Below are 17,177 nucleotides of genomic sequence, written 5' to 3' on the forward strand. Positions count from 1 at the left end.
ATACACACTCATTAACTCACAAACCAGGACAGTTATTACAGAAGCCAATTCACCTACCCTCCATGTTTTTGGACTGTGGGAGGAAACCGGAGACCCCGGAGGAAACTCTCTATGAGAGAATCCAAACATGGCAGGTCACAAGACTCCAGAGTATTACATCTCAGTAAAAGGAAATTAAAATATTTCAAAATGGCAGCTAAATGAAATGATTAAAATGGAAACAATGACATTCAGATGCTACAACTTGATATGTTTACATTTAAAAGAGTAGTTCCATTCACAATGTATAGTGTGAGCATTTTGTTATTGTTATATTGACTGGATAATTACTTTTCATTGAAAGAATGCATTTTTCTCTGTACCAGAAACTTCTGCTGAAGAACATTTGATCATCAGTCCATGACAGTTCAAGAGCAAATGCACTTACCAATTGCTCTTTTATCTGCTTTGCAAAAATGACCTGTTATTATAAGAAATGTTTGACTGCATCGTGTTCTGTTTTACAGGAGGGCAATCCCAATTTTCCCAACAAAATAAAGTTTTAAGTTTTATTTAAAGGGATTATTAATTAATCTGGTTCATGTATTTAAATCCAAAATGTGTAAAATATGTGACAGTGCCTCAGCTCAACAAATAGACACTGAATAAAAATTGTGCTTGTCACGGCTGAGCAGGGAAGACGAGGAGGCGGACGAAACTAAAACAAAACACGAGTAAGGAGGCAAAAACATGTGCTCCTAGCACATGGCAAACAAGGAAGCAAGGGAGACAGACAGCAGGAATGCACAAGACAGGGCCAGAGTATGGCAGTGCTTTGTTTGGTGTTTATGGAGCATTCAGGGCTGAGAATCATGCCTTAAATTGACTAAATGAGTCATGTTACTAAATTATGGTGTGAATTCACACATGGGTAAAGCGTTTAGGTAGAAGAGTATTTCAAATAAACATGTTAAAAATAATGACTAGTGCAAGGAGAGTTTTCACATGACCTGTAGATACTAAAAACAACGAGGCTCACTTTCGATTGCTGTCAGCCATTTAGAAGTTTGTTTGCATTTTCAGGTATAGTGGTGAGTCTTGAGCCATCCGTGTTACTAAATTGCTATTAAATGACTAGATTTGGTTCATTGGAATCTTGGATGCTCCATTAAATAATTCATTCATTCATTTTCTGTAATCACTTCACCCTGTTCAGGGTTGCCATGTGTCCAGGGGATGCTCACAATCACTTGGCACAGTACCACACGTTGCTCCTTCTATACCCAAGCATAAATACATCTCCTATTTCAGATGGGGTTTCTCCTTGTAACTCAGCAAGAGAAAGCAGCCAAGGAAGAGTGGCAGGTGAGTGGGATGCAATTTCTTTCACAAAAAAACATAGAAGTAAAAATTATTTTACATGTACAGGCCACACCTGAAACCAAGACTGAGGCAGAAGAAATGAACACTGAGGTAATAATTTCTGTGTGCGTTTGCTATGGGCATGAATTAATATGATGCAAGCCTCTCATGGGCTTGTTGAAGATCTTGAATCTGTTGTGGATGATGCTTAATGATGCTTAATGATTCCTATTCCTAATTGAGGAATAGGAATAAGAGGGCTGAGCGAAGAGTGAGCAGGAAAAAGCAGGATGAATTCACATTAATGCACCTCTGGCACACACCCTGTGACGGCAGGTTGGTCAGATGATGGCCAAAGGGATGACCCTTTAGATACTGCAAGAGAACTTGGTCCTTCCAGGGGAGTGATTTTCAAGATATTAAAAAATGAACATTTAAAGTAATTTTTTCAGTTCTGAAAACATGCTGATTACAGGACAACGTGAATTCTCATGATAAGGAATCATGTGGTCAAACTGGTGTAAGACTGAACACAAAGTGTGAAAAAAATCAGTTAATTTTGAAGCACAAAGCAGTGAATTTTCTTCAGCATTTGTTGTATCTCTTATTCTCTCTCTCTCTCTCTCTCTCTCTCTCTCTCCCTCTCTCTCTCCCTCTCTCTCTCTGTGTGTGTGTGTGTGTGGTCATGTGAGTGCATGTGTGTGGGTGTAAATGCAAGTGTTATGTTTCTTTCTGATTTCTATATGACTCTCAGTCAGCATCTTGACCTCCAAAATTACTTTCTCTCTGGCTGATCTCTTTCCTTTTCCATGGCTAGTTTTGTGTGGGTCTTCGTGCCTCTTGAGGTCATCATTGTTGTGGCATGTTGCCTGGGAAATGTGATGGTGATATGGGCAGTGTGGAAATGTAGAGCCTTCAAGAAGCCCACCTTCTGCTTTATTGTGTCTCTCGCTGTGGCTGATTTCCTGGTGGGGTCTGTGGCCATTCCAGTTGCTGTATTATGGGATGTCAGTATGAAGATCTCCTTTCATGGATGTCTTTTCATCTGCTGTTTTTTCATAATGCTACAGATGGCTTCTGGTGGTTTACTTCTGGCGATTGCAGTGGACCGCTTTCTCCGTGTGTGCATCCCCCTCAAGTGAGTTTTTCTTACATGTGAAGAAGCCATAACCAATACTATTGCATTCATTGTTTTAGTAAGAATCTAAAGAGGGATGCTGTGAAATACATTTTTATTGTACACAACCGAACCTTCATACACATTTGAAACCTAATACCATTTTAAAACCATTTGTGTACATTACTTGTATCTTTAAAACCTCTTGTTTTAACAACACAAGCATTTGGGAACTGAGGAAAAGAGATGCTGTTGTTTTTTTCATAATGCACAATTTTCAATAGGTGACAGGTCTGGACTAGTTTAGCATCTGGACTAATGCACCACACATGCCATCATGAATGCTGGTTTTGGAACTGTGTGCTTATAACAGGCTAAATCGTCCCTCTACTTTTCAGTCGGAACCCATGATTTCCAAAAGGAATGGTGATTTACCACAATAATCATCATCACATACCTAGGAGATATTTTACACTCTTTAGCCTATAAGTATTGAGGAATTATATGTACATAGCTGGCTAATAAGAAAAAGATTAAATGAATTGTAAGATACTTAGTAATAACCACATATTTCTAAATTCATGCCCTTTACTTATTCAGTACTTATTTTATCTTGCGGCTTACTTAACAGGTACTTACTCTGTACTTACCCAGTAATTTGTGGGCTGTAATTTAAAGTGTTACAGTTTCTCTATTTGCCCACATGGTCACCTCATCTTTAAAAAAAAATGGTCACCTCATCTTTTTTTCTTAGAGATGGTCCTTTTAAACCAAATCATGTCAATGATCTGTTGTCAAAAATGTATTTATTTATTAATGTTTTACATCACACAACATTTTTATTATTTATTTGAGAAGAATTAATAATTTTTTTTTTCTTTCCAGGTACAAATCTATAGTCACTCAAAAACGTGTTTGGATTGTGGTTGCACTCTGCTGGTTCACTGCTGCTTTGCCAAGTTTTGTCCCAATGTTCGGATGGTACAACCATACCACTTGGAATGGCACAACATATGCAAACTCAACTCATATTACATGCAGTTACTTCACTGTCAATGCTCGTTCATATTTAGTAAATGTTATTTTCTTTGTTTTTTTCCTTCCTTCATTGGCTGTCATGACAGGTTTATATTGTTACATTTTCCTCATCGCTAGAAGGCAGCTGAGAGTAAACATAGGTTTGGCTATTATGTCCAGGAAATATTATAAAAAAGAACAAAGACTTGCCACTTCACTGGGTCTGGTCTTGTTTCTTTTTGCTGTCTGTTGGCTTCCTATATTAGTCATGCACACTTTAATACACTATGGTAAAATAAACGTGTCCCGTGTCACCATTCGCATAGCAGTGGTTCTGTCCCATGCAAATTCAGCAGTTAACCCCATAGTTTATGCGTTAAAGATCTCAAAGATAAGAGAGGTGTGTAGGAAGCTGTGGTGGAAAAGGAAACCATCATGCAGAACTGAGGCTGAGCAAAGTAATGCAAACAGCACAGCAGACAGTAGTGATAAAAAAAGCAGCAGGTTAACAAACAGCAATGCTTAAAAGGAGTCAGTCATGTATATATATATATACACTTTAATATATATAATAATTAATTTGTCTTTGATTTTTCTATGCTCTCAAAAGCAATGTAATCAACTGGTTTGTCAGCACTGACAATGCAAAAGCACATACTTTTACAGTACAGAAATGTGCTTTTACTACTACTGATCATGGGTGTGGCCATGTTGATTTGACATTGCATAATAAACTTGAGTTTGTGAACATGGCTTTCTAAGTAGAAATTCCCAGTTGAGCAGATGTTTCTTTGTTTTTTTCCTAACGGGATACTGGAAATTCTGAACTACATGCTTTTATAAGGACAGCTCTATAAATAGATAATGCTAATATGCGAAGTGTTCTGTAGCCCACCAGGAAATGAGTCATGTGCTAACATGTAAAAAAAAAAATGGGCAGTATGTCTAAACAGGAAAAAGTTACAAGGCAGGTTTGTAAACTTGTTTTGCCCCTTTATTTCTGTGTTTGTTTTATATTAGGAAAAATGTTTTGATAATTTGCCATTATCGAACAGACATGTAACTTATTTTTGCTCTGAGGCTTCTTTTTTGTTAAACATTTCTACTATGGGATATTTATTGTGCTTGCAGTATAACAAACAGAATCAGAAAATGTAGTAAATTTTATTTTTTATGTAAACACCTTCTGGTAAAAATACAGCCATGTGGTCAAATCACTCTCAGATAACAGTAATATAAAGAGTTTATTTTTGTAGTAAATTTAACTTTAAATGTCATTAACAATACATTGAATTAGCATTTATTTACATGTAAATCTACATAAAACAATATTCATTAATAATCCATTTAATTTGTAATATTTGTAAAACTGCTTTTAGTTTAAAATTGTCCTCTAAACATTTGTGTTATTAAAGCTTTTTAAGATATTAGGCTCTCTTGTATCATTTATCAGTTCATTCATTTTGATGAGAGGCTGCATTTGCATTGTTCTGCCAGCTGGACATCTCAGAATACAACACTGATTCAAGGTCAGGTTCTGACAGTGGGCAACCACTGAGAGATGATTAATTAATTTAATAAGCTTAATACGTTTAAATAAATTTCATTCTTGCAAACTTTGATTCTTAGTTGGGGAGATGTGTGAAAAAATATATATATTGTGACTTCACCAGGGCAGCAGGGAACAAGCAAGATGCAGTGGCAACACATGCAAACAGTGAGCCTTCTTTCCTGTGGTGAGCCCCCACAATTCACACATCATACTAGCCACCAAATAAAAAAAACACATATACAAACACACACATACTTGGCTCAGCTATAATATTTTGCAAATTTATGATCATACCCACACCCATGTGAGACAACATGTGAGATATCCTGCTATTTAAAAAACTTGAAAGGGTAAATTTGTTTGTTAGCAAAACTTCAACATTTAAAGAAATCAAAAGCATAATGTATCTCTACACATCTATAGTTGTATGTATTTTGGAGGCACAAGGCCAGAGAGCATATTTTGCTGTTATATAAACACAGACTAAGCAGCCATTCTAAGCCTAATTCACAGTTACTCTCTCTCATAGCATTCATATTTAAAACAATCAAATAGCACTGTAGCCTATGCAACAGTTTGAACACCATAAGGGAACAGGTTTTAAGAAGGATTTTGACAAGATCTTCATTAGCAAATCCAACACCTCTATTAGGTAACTGTCCGCAGAATCCAGTTCTAACTGTGCTTATATGCTGAAAAAAGGATCATTAAAGACCCATAAAACTGCTGAGAACCTGCAAGAAAGATTAGATGAGTCATAAAATGACAGCATTTCTTGCACAAACATAACATTCATGAAAGAGTCAAAAGTAGGAAGCTTTACCTGCAAATTTGTCAGAAAAATCAATGGTTGAAATATATTTCAAAAGAACTCTAGATATATGTTGTTGAAACTGGCTGGAACTTATGAAAATGTAATAAGAGTATATGGGGTAATATTTTGCAATAAGGGTGCACTAATTAACCGTATTTATGGCAGTAATGAAAATTACTAAATAACTAAACGACTTACCTAAGTAAACCCATGTTTGTAAAATGGACAATGAGTGCAGAAACATGACATTTTAAATACTATAACTAAATGGAGTATATGTTCTGTGAGTATTAACAGTGTATTTGTGTGTGTGGTGGTTCTATTTAAACATTGTTGTGTGAATGGCATGATTACGAAACCTGACACTTCAAGTTTAAGAAATAAAAAAAGTGACCAGAATGTTACAGCAACATCCTTTGTCACCCAATTTGTCAAAGCCATATATTTCCAGCCACTTTCACGGACATGTATCAAACAACAACTTAAATATTTAAGTTTAAAGTAATGGGTAAAATATCCCCCTGATGCACCATAACATTATGGCCATCTCCTTGTGTCTACACTCTCTGTCTATTCTCTGAATTCCACTGACCACACAGGAGCACTTTGTAGTTCTACAGTTATTAGAACTCAATTTCTTACTCTGTATACATTATTATCCCATGTTCACCCAGTTCTTCAATGGTCAGGACCTTCACAGGACCACTATAGAGCAGGTATGACTTGGTGGTGGACCATTCTTAGCACTACAGTGCTGTGAGTCATGCTGGTACGAGTGGATCAGAGACAGTAGTGCTGCTAGAGTTTTTAAACACTGTGTTCACTCACTGTCCACTCTGTTAGACACACCTACCTCATTGGTCCACCCTGTAGATGTAAAGTCAGAGACAGTTGCTCATCTGTTGCTGCACAGTTTGTGTTGGTCGTCTACTCCTTCATCAGTGGACATAGGACACTGTCAATGAGATGTCCAACAGTGACACTGAGGGCTTTAAAAACTCCAGCAGCACTGCTGTGTCTGATCCACTCAACACACAAAAACACTACAACCACATCAGTGTCACTGCAGAGCTGAGAATGATCCACCACCCAAATCATACCTGCTCTGTGGTGGTCCTATGTAAGTCCTAACCATTGGAGAACAGGGTGAAATGAGGCATGAGGTCATAATCTTAAGGTTGATCAGTGTAAATTAAAAATGTGTGTATTTGGTTTACTTTCTTGTTAGAAGGAAAACAAAACATGCACACATTGTTTGGTTTGTGTGTTAGGGGTTTTTCACAAACTGCTCTATGAAGATAAAAGTCCTTGATAAACTGTGTTTAAGGGTTTTGGACCAAAGAATGCGTGAGAGTATTTTGACTGGCAATAATAGTTTGAATTGAGACCAAGATAACTGGTGATAAGGAAAAAGTTACAAGGCAGGTTTGTAACGTTGTTTTGCCATTTTATTTCTGTGTTAGTTTTATATTAGTAAAAATGTTTTGATAATTTGCCATTATCGAGCAAACATGTAACTTACTTTTGCTCTGAGGCTTCTTTTTTGTTAAAATTTTCTACTATGGGATATTTATTGTGCTTGCAGTGTAACAGACAGAATCAGAAAATTTTGTCTAATTTATTTGTTATGTAAAATCCTTCTGGTAAAAATACAGCCAAGTGGTCAAATCACCCTCAGATAATAAGTAATATAAAAAGAGTTTATTTTTGTAGTAAATTTAACTTAAACTTTTGGACAAAAAATATAACAACAACAATAACTGTCATTTAGTTAGCACTTATTTGCATGTAAATCTACATTTTAAAAAATTTATTCTTTAATAATCCACGCTACCCACCAATTGGAAAAACACATATACAAGTACAAACACCATAACACATCAACTCTTTTAAAAATCTGGGTTTGGCAGTTGCCAGGAGAATGGTACTTGTCTTGACTGCATTGTGCCAGGTGTAAAGTTTGGTGGAGGGAGAGTTATGGTGAGGGCTGTCATTCAGGAGTTGGGCTCAGTCCCTTCCACTGAAAAAACTCTTAATGCTTCAGCATACTAAGAGGTTTGGGACAATTTCATGCTCCCAACTTTGTGGGAACAGTTTGAGAGTTTGAGGACACCCCCTTCCTGTTCCAACCAGTGCACAAAGCAAGGTCCATAAAGACATGGATGAGTGAGTTTGGTGTGGAAGAACTTGACCGTCCTGCACAGAGTCCAGACCTCAACCCGATAGAATACCTCTGGGACTTCTATCCAACATCAGTGTCTGACCTCACAAATGCGCTTCTGGAAAAATGGTCAAAAATTCCCATAAACACACTCCTAAACCTTGTGGAAAGACTTCCCAGAAGAGTTGAAGCTGTTATTGCTGCAATGGGTGGACCAATAACTATTAAAACCTATGGATTAAGTATGTCACTCAATTTAGAAGTCAATATGGTGTGTAATCATTATATGCGTCACACTTAAATTACATTACAGTTATATTGTGCTGCCATTTTTTATTTAATTAAAAAAATAAACAATTTCAAAGTAGTACATAATCTCATCATAAATGTGCACAATCAAGGATTTTCCAAGTTATTGGTTGGAAAAACAACTACATATCATGTCAAGCCCATAGTTCTGTCCGTGAACTCACTTCTTGGCTGCCCACACCACAAATGACACAGGTAAGTGGCAAAAACATAAATCAAATTTCAGACTTTAGGTTATGGCTGTTAAAATAAATAGTAAACATAGTATGAACATACAGGGGTTGGACAATGAAACTGAAACACCTGTCATTTTAGTGTGGGAGGTTTGATGGGTAAATTGGACCAGAGTGGTGGCCAATCTTCATTAATTGCACATTGCACCAGTAAAAGCAGAGTGTGAAGTTTCAATTAGCAGAGGGTAAGAGCACAGTTTTGCTCAAAATATTGCAATGCACACAACATTATGGGTGACATACCAGAGTTCAAAAGAGGACAAATTGTTGGTGCACATCTTGCCTGGTGCATCTGTGACCAAGACAGCAAGTCTTTGTGATGTATCAAGAGCCACGGTATCCAGGGTAATATCAGCATACCACCAAGAGTGACGAAACACATCCAACAGGATTAACTGTGGATGCAAGAGGAAGCTGTCTGAAAGGGATGTTCAGGTGCTAAACCGGATTGTATCCAAAAAACATACAAACCGAATTCCAAAAAAGTTGGGACACTAAACAAATTGTGAATAAAAACTGAATGCAATGATGTAGAGATGGCAAATGTCAATATTTTATTCGTAATAGAACATAGATGACACATCAAAAGTTTAATCTGAGTAAATGTAACATTTTAAAGGAAAAATATGTTCAATTCAAAAAATTCAAAATTTTACAGTGTCACCAAATCCCCAATAAGTTGGGACAAGTAGCAATAAGTGGCTGGAAAAAAGAAATTGAGCATATAACGAACAGCTGGAAGACCAATTAACACTAATTAGGTCAATTGACAACATGATTGGGTATAAAAAGAGCCTCTCAGAGTGTCAGTGTCTCTCTGAAGTCAATATGGTAAGAGGATCACCAATTCCACCATTGTTGCACAGAAAGATAGTGCAGCAATACCAGAATGGTGTTACCCAGTGTAAAATAACAAAGACTTTTAAGTTATCATCATCAACCGTGCATAACATCATCAAAAGATTCAGAGAATCTGGAACAATTGCTGTGCGTATGGGTCAAGGCCGTAAAAATCTACTGGATGCTCGTGATCTCCGGGCCCTTAAACGTCACTGCATCTCAAACAGGAATGCCACTGTCAAGGAAATTACAGAATGGGCTCAGGAATACTTCCAGAAAGCATTGTCCGTTAACACAATCCACCGTGCCATCCGCCGTTGCCAGCTGAAACTCTACAGTGCAAAGAGGAAGCCATTTCTAAACAAGCTGAGACGTTTGCACTGGGCCAGGGTTCTTTTAAAATGGAGTGTGGCAAAATGGAAGACTGTTCTGTGGTCAGATGAGTCACGTTTTGAAGTTCTTTATGGAACACTGGGACGCCATGTCATCCGGACCAGAGAGGACAAGGATAACCCAAGTTGTTATCAACGCTCCGTTCAGAAACCTGCATCACTGATGGTATGGGGTTGCATGAGTGCTTGTGGCATGGGCAGCTTGCATGTCTGGAAAGGCACCATTAATGCAGAGAACTATGTTCAGGTTCTAGAACAACATATGCTCCCATCTAGACGTCATCTCTTTCAGGGAAGACCCTGCATTTTTCCACAAGATAATGCCAGACCACATTCTGCAGCAATCACAACATTATGGCGACGTAGGAGAAGGATCCAGGTACTGAAATGGCCAGCCTGCAGTCCAGATCTTTCACCTAGAGAACATTTGGCGCATCATAAAGAGGAAGGTGCGACAAAGAAGGCCCAAGACACAAATTTTGGGCTGTGGACAATGTGAAACATGTATAGTTCTCTGATGAGTCCACCTTTACTGTTTTCCCCACATCCGAGAGAGTTACGGTGTGGAGAAGTCCCAAAGAAGTGTACTACCCAGACTGTTGCATGCCCAGAGTGAAGCATGGGGGTGGGTCAGCGATGGTTTGGGCTGCCATATCATGGCATTCCATTGGCCCAATACTTGTGCTAGATGGGCGCGTCACTGCCAAGGACCATGTGCATCCAATGGTTCAAACATTGTATCCTGAAGGCGGTGCCGTGTATAAGGATGACAATGCACCAATACACACAGCAAGACTGGCGAAAGATTGGTTTGATGAACATGAAAGTGAAGTTGAACATCTCCCATGGCCTGCACAGTCACCAGATCTAAATTTTATTGAGCCACTTTGGGGTGTTTTGGAGGAGCGTGTCAGGAAACGTTTTCCTCCACCAGTATCAAGTAGTGACCTGGCCACAATCCTGCAAGAAGAATGGCTAAAAATCCCTCTGACCACTGTGCAGGACTTGTATATGTCATTCCCAAGACGAATTGATGCTGTATTGTCTACAAAAGGAGACCCTACACTATACTAATAAATTATTGTGGTCTAAAACCAGGTGTTTCAGTTTCATAATTAACTTTTTATAACCCTGAAAATCTTTGAAATTATGTCTATGATTGCAGTTTTAAAAGGGATATAACCTGGAACAGAAAAACTCTGTTGCAATCTTCTTGGTCTTATCTATATCAAAATTTTAAATAAAATGAACAAAGAACACACTGATGCTACAAAATACAAAATGGGTGTCATAAAAGCTTCCAGATCTTGCTGAATGTTTAAAAATGACTTGGTTGCCAATTTTAGAAACATTAAAGCAGTCACACAAACCTTCATAATTACAACTTTGTGATCCTTTTTTTAAATTCATTTCTACATACGAAAAATTATGATTTTAGAAAGGTTATTTAGTAAAGAAAATGGAGAATGTGTTATAGATGGTTAGCACCTTTTTTAAAAGGGTTCTATGGCACCAAAAACAGTCCTTCTATTATAACAATTCTATTATATTATATCCAAAAATAGAAGAACCCTTTTTCTTGTGTACTGACTGTTTCCACCAGTTTATACTAGTGACTAAAAAACTCCTCTTTGTTTTAAGAGTACTGTATAATTGTATAGTCATGTATAGTTCTTTTTTTACAAAAAAATAAATGATTGAGACACACATGGTCAGTGAGGTTTTCCAGTGAGTGATGTAAGCAGAAATTACCACAGTTTTCGTAAGTACGCAAAAGGAAGTCAAGGGCACACCATCAGTTTTTTTGCACTCCATCATAAAAGGTCTTTTTTGTCTGATCTTTACCTTTTTCCATGGATACTTCTGTGTGGGTCTTCTTGCTTTTCGAGATAATTATTGCTGTGGCATGTTGCCTGGGCAATGTGCTGGTCATTTGGTTAGTGTGGACAAGTGGAGCCCTAAGGAAGCCCCCCTTCTGCTTCATTGTGTCTCTCGCAGTGGCTGATTTCCTGGTGGGGTCCACGGGCATTCCCCTGACCATACTGGTGGAACTGGGTATAAAGATCTCTGATCATGGCTGCCTCTGCATGTGCTGTGTTGTTTTAATGCTACAGGTGGCCTCTGTTGCTATACTTCTGGCTATTGCATTTGACCGTTTTCTCCGTGTGTGCATTCCTCTCAGGTGAGTTCTCTGTTGTATATATATATATTATTTGTATGTGTATGTGTGTGCAAAATATCACAAAATTATTTGAATTACAAATATTTTCATTCAAACCGCAACCCTTTAATGATTCAAGTGGAAAATGATGATGGTGATAAATATATTCATTCATTCATTGTCTGTAAGCGCTCATCCAGTTCAGGGTTGCAGTGGGTCCAGAACCTACCCGGAATAACTGGGCGCAAGGCAGGAACACACCCTGGAGGGGGCCAGTTCTTCACAGGGCGACACACACTCACTCTTACATTCACACCTACGTAAACTTTTTAGTCGCCAGTCCAAATACCGATGTGTGTTTTTGGACCATGAGAGGAAACCGGAGCACCCGGAGGAAACCCACGCGGACACAGGGAGAACACATCAAACTCCTCAGAGACAGTCACCCGAAGGAAACCCACGCAGACACAGGGAGAACACACCACACTCCTCACAGACACTCACCCGGAGGAAACCCATGCAGACACAGAGAGAACACACCACACTCCTCACAGACTCCTCACAGACAGTCACCCGGAGGAAACCCACGCAGACACAGGGAAAACACAGTCCAAATACCGATGTGTGTTTTTGGACCATGAGAGGAAACCGGAGCACCCGGAGGAAACCCACGCGGACACAGGGAGAACACATCAAACTCCTCAGAGACAGTCACCCGAAGGAAACCCACGCAGACACAGGGAGAACACACCACACTCCTCACAGACACTCACCTGGAGGAAACCCATGCAGACACAGGGAGAACAGACCACACTCCTCACAGACTCCTCACAGACAGTCACCCGGAGGAAACCCACACAGACACAGGGAAAACAGACCACACTCCTCACAGACTCCTCACAGACAGTCACCCGGAGGAAACCCACACAGACACAGGGAAAACAGACCACACTCCTCACAGACTCCTCACAGACAGTCACCCGGAGGAAACCCACGCAGACACAGGGAAAACACACCACACTCCTCACAGACAGTCGCCCAGAGGAAACCCACACAGACACAGGGAAAACACACCACACTCCTCACAAACAGTCTCCCGGAGGAAACCCACACAGACACAGGGAGAACACACCAAACTCCTCACAGACAGTCACCTGGAGCTGTGTGATTGTGACACTACCTGCTGCTCCACCATGCCACCCGTTTTCATTCAGTAGACTTTAATAAGATTATTTTTATAACAATTTTTTATGAATATTGTAAAACATTAATAATAATGGCTTTAATGTTAATCTTCATCATCAGTTTACTACAACCGAAGTATGTGCAGACATTATTCCTCAGGTGTAAAATCCTGCTTTGCTTTGCTCTGTTTCTCCTCTGTCTATGTGCATTTATTTATTTATTTATTTATAGTTTTTCTTACTTGCTCCTCCCTTGCCACGCCCGTACCATGTGATACACCTGGATTTGGTTGGTTCCAAGTTGCTCTTTCTTATTCGAACCTGTGTATTTATATCTCCTGTATTTGTCATGTCTCTCATGGAATTTAGTGTTGTATAAGGGTGAGCTAAAGGGGCAAAGTGTTCAAGTGTTTTAGGGTTCTTGGAGCTGAGGGTAGAATTGGGACACACTTCACTTTGCATCAGAGATGCTCACAAGTCATTTTCTGCAAGTCCAAGTCGAGTCATTAAAATATGTTCCTGAGACTAAGTTACACATTATTTATTTTCTTCTGCCTGTTATATTTCAAGCATCACTTGTACAATTTTAGCCATCAGAAGAATAATACACGAGCAAACTGGCCGTCATACAGCCAGCCACAGGAGAGACAAATTGTTCATTCATTCATTCATTCATTCATTCATTATCTGTAACCGCTTATCCAGTTCAGGGTCACGGTGGGTCCAGAGCCTACCCGGAATCAGGTGTTCTTTATTATACATATTCGTCCATGGGCACTGTATTGAATTGGACTGCTCCCTTGTGGTCAAAGCTGGTACATTATGCTTAGCCCATAGCTCCTCATAACTCCAAAAGTGTGTTTTTGGACTGTAGGAGGACACTGGAGCACCCGGAGAAAGCCCTCACCGACACGGGGTGAACAGGCTTCAGAAACAAAAAAAAAACAATAATAATTACCAGACAGCGAGCATATATTGGTCCACTGACATAAAAAGGCTGCAACACCACTGACTGTAGACCACTGCTGGTCCACCATCGGACCACTCAGATTACTGTCCTGTACAGGATATAACTCATTTATAATCTCCTTAAACAGATTTTACATTCACAGAGACTTTTATTCTGGAAAACACACTAATACAAATATTACCAACAACTATGAGAGATATAATAATGAGTATAAGCCTGGTATAAAATGATTAAATGATAAAAATGTTGACACTGTGCTGGATTAAAATTATTTACTAATCTTATTTATAAAGAATAACAAAACAAACCTAATGAAGGAAAAAAATATATAAATTGGACTGTGAATGGAAAAGTGCTAAAAAAAATAAAAAGTGGCATTTTGTCTAAAAAAAAAAGTGGCATTTTGTCTAAAATTCTGTTTAATCACCAGCGGTCCACCCGTAAACGCTGTATAAAACACTACTGGACCTCCAACTTTGCCCTCAGTGGAACAACAGTGGTCCGCCATCTTCTTCCTCTCAAGGTTGATGTTAACAGCTTTGTTTATCTTCCAAGAGTTAGGGTTAATGGCAGTCAAGCAGGCATGCATATTTCGATCATTGTCAAGTATTTTTATTTACCAGGATGTAGCATCTTGGTTGTACATTTGAATAAATTGTCTTGCAATGTACTGTGAAATTCTGATTATTAAATTAATTACACACACACACACTCACACACACACACACACACACACACACACACACACACACATATATATTCATTCATTCATTCATTCATTATCTGTAACTGTTTATCCAGTTCAGGCTCACGGTGGGTCCAGAGCCTACCTGGAATCATTGGGCACAAGGCGGGAATACACCCTGGAGGGGGCACCAGTCCTTCACAGGGCAACACAGACGCGTGCACACACACACACACATTCACTCACATGGACATTTTTGAGTCGCCAATCCACCTACCAATGTGTGTTTTTGGACTGTGGGAGGAAACCGGAGCACCCGGAGGAAACCCACGTGGACATGGGGAGAACCGTGCCGCCCACATATATATATACATAAGATAATGATATATATTGAAACTAATGCCTTCTCAGTGAGCGTGGTGCTTTTCTAAAGTTATATATAATCACAGTAAATACAAAAAAAAAATAATAATAATATAAAACAAATAAGAAATATAAAATCATTTTTGTTTCTATAAAGTAGTAGGTGAGTTTGAAGAACAATATTTTGTTCAGATTTTTCTTGATTGCATGGATTTGTTAAACCACATTTTTTTAAATCACATTATTTATTAAATAAAACTTGGTATTGGATGATAACCTCAAAATAATACAGACTCCACGAGGAGAGGTTTGGAAATAGTTAAACCAACACATTCACACAGAGAATGTCACACTCACTGGAATAATGTGATTTGGGTTTATTCTAATGTTGGACGTCCCTTTTTAAATGTATTTCTTTTTTATTTCTTTGCCAGGTATAAGGCTACAGTCTCTAAAAAACTCTCTTGGATGGTGGTTGCATTTTGCTGGCTCACTGCTGCACTGCTGAGCTTTATCCCCATGTTTGGATGGCACAACCAAACCAGAGACTCCACCAGTAAAAAATGCAGCTTGTATAATGTTTTTTCTTATTCATATGTAGTCAACTTATTATTTTTCAGCTTTTTCCTTCCTCTTTTGTTTGTCATGACAGGCTTGTATTGTTACATCTTCCTGACCACTAGAAAGCAGCTTAGAGCAAATATAGGTGTGGCTGCTCAGTCCCGTAGAAATTGCCAAAAGGAGCACAGACTGGCTGCTTCACTGGTTCTGGTCTTGGTTCTCTGTGCTGTCTGTTTGCTCCCTCTGCTCCTCATGTTCACTTTGTATCATTATCATCCTAATATTCAAATCCCCCATGTTGTTTATGATATAGGGGTCCTGTTGTCTCAGGCTAATTCAGCATTTAATCCAATAGTCTATGCATTTAATGTCCCAAGAATAAAAGGATCATGTAGGAAAACACTGAGGAGAGCTTTCCCTAGCAAATGCCAGCAGAGTGAACAGCACTCTAATGCAGACAGAAATATGAACATCACTGCAGAAAGCAGCAGTATTACATATAAGAGGACAATAGAAAACAACAGTGCTACACAGAGTCAAGAGACCACAACTCAAATGTCTCTCTCCAGCCAATGTAGGTCATAAAACAGTGATTTCTGCACTTATTTTTATGTTGAGTTATAAACTGTTTACATACAAGTATACATTTTATACATTTTATAGCCCTGTCTGGGTGCAGTAGCTTTAGCTTTATAATCTGTAAAGTGCACTATGTACGTTTATATATGCATCAGATCTGTGTCAAACTGTTTCAAAACTTTTGCTAAGGGTTTAGATGGAAACAATATTACTCAGGTGCTACAACTTCATATGATATAGAATTTAAGTAAATATTTACATCCACATGGCACCGTGAGGGTTTTTTTTTTTCATTTTCAAAAATTATTTTACTGAAAGAAGCATGAATTATGATCTGTACCAGAAAATCATCAGTCCATGACATGAATTTCAAGAGCAAATACATTTTTAAAAATCCCAAAGAAGACAATAACTGTTAATATTTATCTGCCTTGTAAAACGTTTCCTGGTGGTTTGTCTGCCATTTTAAGAAATATCTGCCTGCAGAATGCCCCTTGTTTTACAGCACTGCTCTACCAAAAATAGTGGGATATTATTAAATGTTGTATATGTACTGTAACACAAAACTATTAAAACTTGACAATGTTTCAGCTCGACCAAATTCACAAAGTCAACATTGTGTTGTGTTCAATGTTCAGACCACTGCACATTCCGTTTAAATCTAAATTCCTCATGCACTGGGCTATGTCTTATAAATTGCTCTCTCTTTATACACTGTTGTTTATTTATATCAAGCATGATTTCATCACCTGATTCAGAAGAATTTTTGAATATTTCACAATATTCCTGCTCCGTTCCCAAAATGTGGAGCACATCAATTTCGTAGTGAGTGTGTATTTACAAGTAACTGTACACATGAACAAAAACTGTGGTGCAGGGTTCCTCTCTGCATCAGTGG

General features: G+C 38.5%; 2 protein-coding genes across 2 annotated transcripts; both read left to right on the forward strand.

Moving 5' to 3' along the window:
• The first annotated feature begins 1,290 nt into the window (after positions 1-1,290).
• LOC136691464 (adenosine receptor A1-like) lies at positions 1,291-4,001 on the forward strand. Its single transcript, XM_066664023.1, has 3 exons — positions 1,291-1,344; positions 2,412-2,479; positions 3,344-4,001. The coding sequence occupies exons 1-3, from the start codon at positions 1,291-1,293 to the stop codon at positions 3,999-4,001; spliced, it is 780 nt and encodes a 259-aa protein (XP_066520120.1).
• A 7,628-nt stretch (positions 4,002-11,629) lies between these two features.
• LOC136691465 (adenosine receptor A1-like) lies at positions 11,630-16,285 on the forward strand. Its single transcript, XM_066664024.1, has 2 exons — positions 11,630-11,958; positions 15,574-16,285. Exons 1-2 carry the CDS (start codon positions 11,630-11,632, stop codon positions 16,283-16,285), a joined length of 1,041 nt encoding a protein of 346 aa, XP_066520121.1.
• Positions 16,286-17,177: the final 892 nt, after the last annotated feature.

Source organism: Hoplias malabaricus, chromosome 3, assembly GCF_029633855.1.
Source record: "Hoplias malabaricus isolate fHopMal1 chromosome 3, fHopMal1.hap1, whole genome shotgun sequence".
NCBI lineage: Eukaryota > Metazoa > Chordata > Actinopteri > Characiformes > Erythrinidae > Hoplias > Hoplias malabaricus.

What these genes read in the sequence shown, in the direction of transcription:
- LOC136691464 (XM_066664023.1), top strand. Translation starts at nt 1,291, where the DNA reads ATGGGGTTTCTCCTTGTAACTCAGCAAGAGAAAGCAGCCAAGGAAGAG. An exon ending in CAGCCAAGGAAGAGTGGCAG is followed by an intron (nt 1,345 to 2,411) that starts GTGAGTGGGATG and finishes ATAATGCTACAG; the next exon opens with ATGGCTTCTGGTGGTTTACT. An exon ending in CGTGTGTGCATCCCCCTCAA is followed by an intron (nt 2,480 to 3,343) that starts GTGAGTTTTTCT and finishes TTTTCTTTCCAG; the next exon opens with GTACAAATCTATAGTCACTC.
- LOC136691465 (XM_066664024.1), top strand. Translation starts at nt 11,630, where the DNA reads ATGGATACTTCTGTGTGGGTCTTCTTGCTTTTCGAGATAATTATTGCT. An exon ending in CGTGTGTGCATTCCTCTCAG is followed by an intron (nt 11,959 to 15,573) that starts GTGAGTTCTCTG and finishes TTTCTTTGCCAG; the next exon opens with GTATAAGGCTACAGTCTCTA.